The sequence below is a fragment of the Diaphorina citri genome, unplaced genomic scaffold, assembly GCF_000475195.1.
Source record: "Diaphorina citri unplaced genomic scaffold, Diaci psyllid genome assembly version 1.1 scaffold1464, whole genome shotgun sequence".
Classification (NCBI taxonomy): domain Eukaryota; kingdom Metazoa; phylum Arthropoda; class Insecta; order Hemiptera; family Psyllidae; genus Diaphorina; species Diaphorina citri.
The window spans coordinates 43,828-52,269 of NW_007378890.1; the positions used below are offsets into that span (position 1 = coordinate 43,828).

Consider the following 8,442-nt stretch of genomic DNA (forward strand, 5'->3'; position numbering starts at 1 on the left):
GTGGAATGAATTTTCTTCATGCTCCTTGCTCCCTAGGATTGTTCAAACCTCTATATTTATAGATAGCAGCGATAGCACATTGAATGAAGCAGTTCCATGTGGATCACTGAAGTTAAGCAACGTAGCGTGTTGTTATTTAATCGGATGGGTGACCATCAGGGCGATGGCTTTTCTCGGCGCCACTCAGATATTCAAATACCTAGGTATTTTAAGGAATTTTAAAGTAGAAAAAATCCAGGCAAACAAAAAACACACGAAGCATTGTGCTGTGAAAGTTCTAAGGAAAGCTTTTTGGTAACATTAAAGGTTTTTGTGCAAAGGCAAGAGGTGAAAAGAGCATGGAGAGAGTAAGAAACTTTGTGTGCTCATAATTACAATGTGTGTAGCACACCCAGCTTCTCCTTCAGCTTCGTGTTTTATTAACAACAAAGGTTTGGAAAAAAGAGTCATGTATATTGCAAATGACCTTTTTTTATATGTCATGCGCTTTTTTAAGATAATTTTCTTTTTATAAACTTTTCATATTTTCTTTTCTTTTTTTTTCGTTTTTCTTCGGAAACGCTCGTACAGTGTTGTGATGCCACAACCTTACTTTTCACCATAATACAGAACCCACAGGAAAAAAGAGATGTCTTAACGTCATATCTTACGTTTTTATGTGTCCCGCCTTCAAGAAAAAAAGCACGCCCACAGAAAAAAACCCTAACCACGATCTTAACCTTTTTTTCACTCCTCATCCCCTAATGTATCGTCTTAAAGATTTTTTCTTGTAAAAAAGAAGAAGAAAGAAGGGAAAGACAGTTTTTGTTTTTCCAAGAGCGGGGATACAAGTGTGTGAGGGGCAAGAGATCCGCGAGGGAAAAAAAAGAAAAAAGTTCGTTGTTTTATTTTTATATTGTGTACGATATCAGCACGCGCAACCGACTTGGCGCAAGAGGTACTCGTTAGAACTACCCATTTTTCCCTCTAATTGGCGGTACCATGGTCATCCACATAACCCCCCTTGCATGTTTTATATTCCCTCAAAATAATACCCCTTCTCCTAACCCCCTTCTGGTGTTTCGAGAAGGGAAAATCTCATCTTTTTTTAAATGTTAAAATTTTTAACCAAAACCTCAGAACCCGAAAACCGCGGACTGGTGTTTTAACTATTTGAACTCTTTCGTACGGCTTGTTCTGCTTCCTATACAAACGCGTTTTGTGGTTTTTGTGTGTTTCTGCTTCTCTCTTTCATTAATCAAAGTTACTTTTAATTGTTTCTCCGTGTTTATCTTTCAATTTATTCAATCTCTACTAAAGTATTTGTTTAGTTTTTGTTGGGAATCATTTTTTGTCGTGTTTCGACTGACTTTCCGGATTTTGTTTCTGGATTAGGTACTTCATTTTTTAGAGTAGGCCTTAGTCTCTAAAAATATTGAAAAAAGCAAATTTTTAATCCCCTAATTGATCCTTTTATTTAAGTGTAATTGTATGGTCTAATAAATTATTTTGTAGGGTAGGTTATATACCTAGGGTGATTCTTTTCAGTCAATCACACTATCGAAACGGAGAATGGTTTGTATTGGACTGCATAGTGGAGGTTGAAACCAACAACACACATTTCTGGGGGATTGATTCGAAGGGTTCTGACTTTGTATTTTAACTTCAGCCTCATGAGGACAACTGTGTAGCTCCTTATAAGTTAGAAGTGACCAATGACGGTTGACGGTATTGTAAGATAAAAAGACGAGGTATGGTATAGTAAATTAAAAAATAAATGAAGTTTCGATTTACCTACATTACTTTTTTAGAGCTGTCAGACATCTTAGAAAAGTAATTAAAGTAATCTGATTTAATGTGACCTATTCATCAGAATGATTCTGATGTCCTTCCTGTGATCCAGGATTTAGAAGATAGAAAACTAGAATTCAAATAACTACCCTTAAATTGCTAACTAAAAACTTCAGTGTCAATCTCTCAATAGTGCATTGAATTAATGATAAAACAAAAGACCAAATAATTAAATTTTCAGCTATAACACCGAAGTTTCAATCGAATAGAGGACAATTGGTTTTCGCAACAATTTTAATGTTGGAGAGGCGCTCCACATCTTCAGGATGCATCTCACGACGGAGAATATGAATGATAATGAGAACTTCATCTCCGCTGAAGTCCTTGCAGAAAGAACTCTTGATAGTTTACTAGCAGAACATCCTGGAGAACTTACACGAACAGGCTGTCCACACGTTGTGTGTACTGTTCTACCAACCCATTGGAGATCCAACAAGACACTACCCGTGGCTTTCAAAGTTGTAGCTTTAGGAGATGTAATGGACGGAACCATAGTGACTATTCGTGCTGGCAACGATGAAAACTATTGTGGTGAACTGAGGAATTGTACGGCTGTCATGAAGAACCAAGTGGCAAAGTTTAACGACCTGAGATTTGTTGGACGAAGTGGTAGAGGTAAGTTTATAATATTATTCTTTAAATCATGATGGTCTAGGGGGAAGGTAGATTAGAAAAATTCCCATGTTGAGAAACCCACTTCAGAAGCTCATAACAATAAAGCTCCTGATTCCTATGATCTGGAGTGACTGGGGTTCAAACCCTAACCCGGAATTCAATACTGAGAAAAGCACGGGAAAACAAACATCTACATCAGATTTATTAATGGTTTTAGGTATGCGGGAAGGTAGATTAGAAAAATTCCCATGTTGAGAAACCCACTTCAGAAGCTCATAACAATAAAGCTCCTGATTCCTAAGATCTGGAGTGACTGAGGTTCAAACCCTAACCCGGAATTCAACACTGAGAAAAGCACGGGAAAACAAACATCTACATTAGATTTATTAATGGTTTTAGGTATGTACTCGGAAAATGAAGCTTGCATTAAATATTCATTAGTAGTGGATGTGTCATTTTCACTAAAATAAACTCTGTACAATACACGAAAGTACAAGTTAAACATCTCTCTAGTACAAATCAAAAGAAGCGTGTAACATTAAATTCTCATTATTTGTAGATGTGTCATTTGCAGCACATCGAAATACTATAAGTATAAGTAAATCTTTCAAGAAATTACCCATGTATTATCTTTCTAAGTAGATATAACACACCGAAACCATACCGAAATACTGTAGAAATAAGTTGATACCTACCTAGATCTTTCTAGTTCTCATCAGAAGTTTGTTTTATTATTGGTGGATTTGTCATTTTCACCACTCCGAAACACTGTACAAATAAGAGCATCTACTCGGAAAATGAAGCTTGCATTAAATAATATTCATCATTAGTAGTGGATGTGTCATTTTTACTAAAAAAACTCTGTACAATACACGAAAGTACAAGTTAAACATCTCTCTAGTACAAATCAAAAGAAGCTTGTAACATTAAATTCTCATTATTGGTAGATGAGTCATTTGCACCACATCGAAATACTAAGTATATGTAAATCTTTCAAGAAATTACCCATGTATTATCTTTCTTAGTAGATATAACACACCGAAACCATACCGAAATACTGTACAAATAAGTAGATACCTACCTACCTACATCTTTGTAGTTCTCATCAGAAGTTTGTTTTATTATTGGTGGATTTGTCATTTTCACCACTCCGAAACACTGTACAAATAAGAGCATCTTTCTAGTTTTGATCTTTCTTTTTGGCATTGGTAATATGGCAGACGTATTTTATAATTTCAAATTCAAATAACGAAAAGGAGCGACTTATTTATTTTGTGGCCTGATTGTAGGATTTACAACTTTCTATGTATAATCAGATAGTTTGATATTAAGGGAAGAATCAAGTAAATACCTATGTAGGAAATGGTAGAGAACTTTTCGTACGAATACCTATAGGTACTTTATTTTTTGGTTATTGGAGGACCAGTTTCGCCTCATGACATCCTCGGCGATTATGTTATTTTGAACTTCACATGCGATACGGATTCTTCAAAAATGTTGATAAAAAATTAAAATCCAAGGATCAAAATAATAAAAAAATATCATCCTTTTAGAAAATAGCTCCACTTTGCATTAAGGGCGACAATATCTTCTCTTGTTGCTCCTTCTTTTCCATCCCAATTTTAATTTCCAAAGGGAACATTTACTGTTCTCGAAAACGGAGTAGGTATTTTATTAAAGTTCATACAAAATGGAATTAAATTACAGAAATGAACAAGAAAACAATAATTAAAATTAAAAAGTTCTTTCAAAATGAGAAAAAAAAGTCGAAAGAAAGCTCAATAGGAAGAGGAGCTGTGAAGAAAATAAAGTACAAAGTAAAAGGGATATAGGGTTGGGGGGAGTCTGGGTTAGGTTGGGATACCGCACGCATACCCGACTCAATTATCTTATGTGGTCTGACGATATGATGGGCTCAGAGGTTTTCCTTTGTTTACCACGATGACAACTTTCGGTTTACACCGGATCTTAACCCCAAACCCAAGTTTATTCTCTGTGTTCCTCCAATATAGGCGTAATCTATCACTTCTCCCTGCACCTAACTGAATAAAGGCATAATCTATCTGCAACTTGTTGCTGCTGTTTTACCTTTACAGTTTGGCTGGTTACTCTTTCTTCGGGTTTTACAATATACTCGTAGGTACAGGTAATGTCCAAAATTATGTTGGGGTCAGCTGGAAGAGATTTTTTTTTTTTTTTTTTTTTTGTCGTTGTTTGTTCGTATTAGGACTGACAAAAAGTTCTCCCTGCACCTAACTGAATAGAGGCATAATCTATCTGCAACTTGTTGCTGCTGTTTTACCTTTACAGTTTGGTATCATAATATTGGCTGGTTACTCTTTCTTTGGGTTTTACAATATACTCGTAGGTACAGGTAATGTCCAAAATTATTTTTTGGGGTCAGCTGAAGGAGATTTTTTGTTGTTGCATGATCGTATTTGGACTGACAAAAAAAAGCAACTCATTTCTTAAAGATTGCCCTAGTGGTAATAAAATTAATAGAATGTAAACAATGTTGAATAGGTACCGTTCTGGTACCTGGTACCAATTTCTGTACGATCATCATCATGTTCTCAAGGCAAGACCTTTTCAGTGTAGCCAATCATGTCTCTCTGGTACTGCTCTCTTCAGTTGTTCTACAAAGAGCTGTCCATCAGTACGATAATGACCCAAAAATCATTTTAAACAACCGCGGCGTGTTCCTTGTCAACGAAATTCGATCACCGTTAGCTATATGGGTAAACAATTTCACGATGTTCTCCACATCCTGCACCTACTGAATAGAGACATAATCTATCTGCAACTTGTTGCTGCTGCTTTACCTTTACATCAGTTTGTCATCATAATATTGGCTGGTTACTCTTTCTTTGGGTTTTACAATATACTCGTAGGTACAGGTAATGTCTAAAATTATTTTTTGGGGTCAGCTGGAGGAGATTTTTTGTTGTTCTTGTTGTTGTTGGTGTTGTTGTTGTTGTTGTTGTTGTTGTTGTTGTTGTTGTTGCATGATCGTATTTGGACTGACAAAAAAGCAACTCATTTCTTAAAGATTGCCCTAGTGGTAATAAAATTAATAAAATGTAAACAATGTTGAATAGGTAGGTACCGTTCTGGTACCTGGTACCAATTTCTGTACAATCATCATCATGTTCTCAAGGCAAGACCTTTTCAGTGTAGCCAATCATGTCTCTCTGGTACTGCTCTCTTCAGTTGTTCTATGAAGAGCTGTCCATCAGTACGATAATGACCCAAAAATCATTTCAAACAACCGCGGCGTGTTCCTTGTCAACGAAATTCGATCACCGTTAGCTATATGGGTAAACAATTTCACGATGTTCTCCACATCAACCTGTGTACATTACAGTATTTACAGGTATAGATATAACACTTGGGAGTAGGTGTGTACATAAAGTGTGAGTTTGCCGAGTTTTGGGGTGACATATGGCAGGTGAAACTGTCTCCCTTTTAGCAACTAATTTCTTAAAGATTGCAATAAAATTAATAGAAAGAAAACAATGTTGAATAGGTACCGTTCTGGTACCTGGTACCAATTTCTGTACGATCATCTTCATGTTCTCAAGGCAAGACTTTTTCAGTGTAGCCAATCATGTCTCTCTGGTACTGCTCTCTTCAGTTGTTCTATGAAAAGCTGTCCATCAGTACGATAACATTTTAAACAACCGCGGCGTGTTCCTTGTCAACGAAATTCGATCACCGTTAGCTATATGGGTAAACAATTTCACGATGTTCTCCACGTCAACCTCTGGGTACATTACAGTATTTACAGGTATAGATAAAATATAACACTTGGGAGTAGGTGTGTACATAAAGTGTGAGTTTGCCGAGTTTTGGGGTGACATATGACAGGTGAAACTGTCTCCCTTTTCCTCCCTCTCTGGGGCACCCCAATGGGAAGCAAAAACAAAGTGAAAACAATATAGAACGGAAAAATATTTCCCCTTCCCTTGTTAACATCGAGTGACAAATTGGCTCAAGCCCCCCTCTCCTACCTTCCCCCCCCCCGGTAAGGAGAAACTTTTTTTTCATCAAAAAGGGAAGAAAGAAGGGAAGAAATCAAAGTAAGAAGGAGAAGGAGGTAAGACAAAAAGGATGGGTGGTAAGTTGGGGGAAAACGTACTTAATATTATTTTCTCTTGCCTTGATATTTTTTGCCAAGGTGTGTCTCAAAAGTGGAAGTACATCGATAAAAATCAACATGCTTGTCAATTCATTTTGATTATGATTTTAATGAAGAAAAGTCAAGTTTACACGGCTTCTTTGCTCTTTTTCAAAGCTGGATTTCATGCTTTTTGCATGGTCTTAATTTTCATTCATATGGACGACCCTCTGCTCTCCAGTAGTCTCCAGAAAGTTTAACCTAAAAGAAATTATTGTACCTTTGCAAGTTAAAATATTTCAAGTCTGCTAATGTGTTTTAATGCAATTTCGTTGAGTAAGTAAATCTCAATTCATCAAAGTACTGAACTTTTCGAATGCTTTCTAAACACCCAGTAACAATGTATTGTGTTCCAAGTTCTCAACTTTATTGTTTATCATTTCATTTACACTTGTGCTCGTTGATATAAAAAAATGAAATATGTTTGACATACTGATTATATATATAAAAAAAAACTGTTCTCCCCCATTGGAAAGCGTCTCAAGGGGAAGGTAAGAGGTGTGTAGTGTGTGTTTGAGATAATATCGATGCGGGAGGTCCAAAGACTTGTGATAAGAGATAGGAGCTTTGAGATCTTGTGTTTAATATACATAATATTTGATATCTTGAACGGTAGATAATCATCTTTGAACATTAAGCTGTGTCCACTCATACTCGATGGCCGTCGATCAACGAGGTGAATCTGTTGTTGAAATATGTTTGACATACTGATTATATAAAAACTGTTCTCCCCCATTGGAAAGCGTCTCAAGGGGAAGGTAAGAGGTGTGTAGTGTGTGTTTGAGATAATATCGATGCGGGAGGTCTAAAGACTTGTGAAAAGAGTTAGGAGCTTTGAGATCTTTCTACTGTTTAATATAACATTTGGTATCTTGAACGGTAGATAATCATCTTTGAACATTAAGCTGTGTCCACTCATACTCGATGGCCGTCGATCAACGAGGTGAATCTGTTGTCGAGGCAATGTGGACAGTTTCAGTCGACATCGATTGACGGTCGTCGCGTCGACTATGTGTGGACACAGATTTAGATTATCTGTGAATCCGAAATCTAAATCTACTGAATACTCGTAAACCACTACCCTGAGGAGTAGTGAAAACGTTTCGAAGGCAGTCTCTTCTTGATCCCTTGTGCACCGCGTCCATTTTTGTTTAGGACTATTGCACTGCGAAATTGCACTTGTCGATTGAATTCGTGTGACCATAGTGTAGACATTGCTCTCTTCTTCTTCTTCTTCTTCTTCTTCTTCTTCTTCTTCTTCTTCTTCTTCTTCTTCTTCTTCTTCTTCTTCTTCGCCTTTCCCCGTGTACAGAAGGGGTCGGCGTTTTTCGTCAGCCTCTCAATCAGCCCTAACTGAGGTGATTGCTTTGGACATTTGGTTTTGGCTGCAAATTTTACGAGTGGACGACCTTCGCACTACACCTTTGCATTTTCTTTAGCAAGGGAAATTCAGGCTGGTATACCTACTCCCTGTTTAAAGTCCCCCAGCCAGACAATGTGGACACTGCTTTACATCCCGCCTTTCCCCGTGTACAGACGGGGTCGGCGTTTTTCGTCAGCCTCTCAATCAGCCCTAACTGGGGTGATTGCTCTGGACATTGGTTTTGGCTGCAAATTTTACGAGTGGATGCCCTTCGCACTACACCTTTGCATTTTCTTTAGCAAGGGAAGTTCAGGCTGGTATACCTACTCCCTGTTTAAAGTCCTCCAGCCAGACAATGTGGACACTGCTTCTTTACATCCCGATTTAATTTTTCTAGAGAGGTTTTTTTTTTTTTTTTTTTTTTTTTTAAAGGGGTTGTACAGAGGGAACTGTAACT

General features: G+C 37.2%; 1 protein-coding gene across 1 annotated transcript in view; it reads left to right on the plus strand.

The window, feature by feature from the left end:
- Positions 1-2,030: 2,030 nt before the first annotated feature.
- Positions 2,031-8,442, plus strand: part of LOC103516019 (runt-related transcription factor 1-like) — a 28,942-nt gene continuing 22,530 nt past the window's right edge. Inside the window, exon 1 of the mRNA XM_026828536.1 lies at positions 2,031-2,445. Within this exon, the coding sequence (XP_026684337.1) occupies positions 2,097-2,445 (349 nt within the window). The 5' untranslated portion in view covers positions 2,031-2,096. The remainder of the gene's footprint in view (positions 2,446-8,442) is intronic.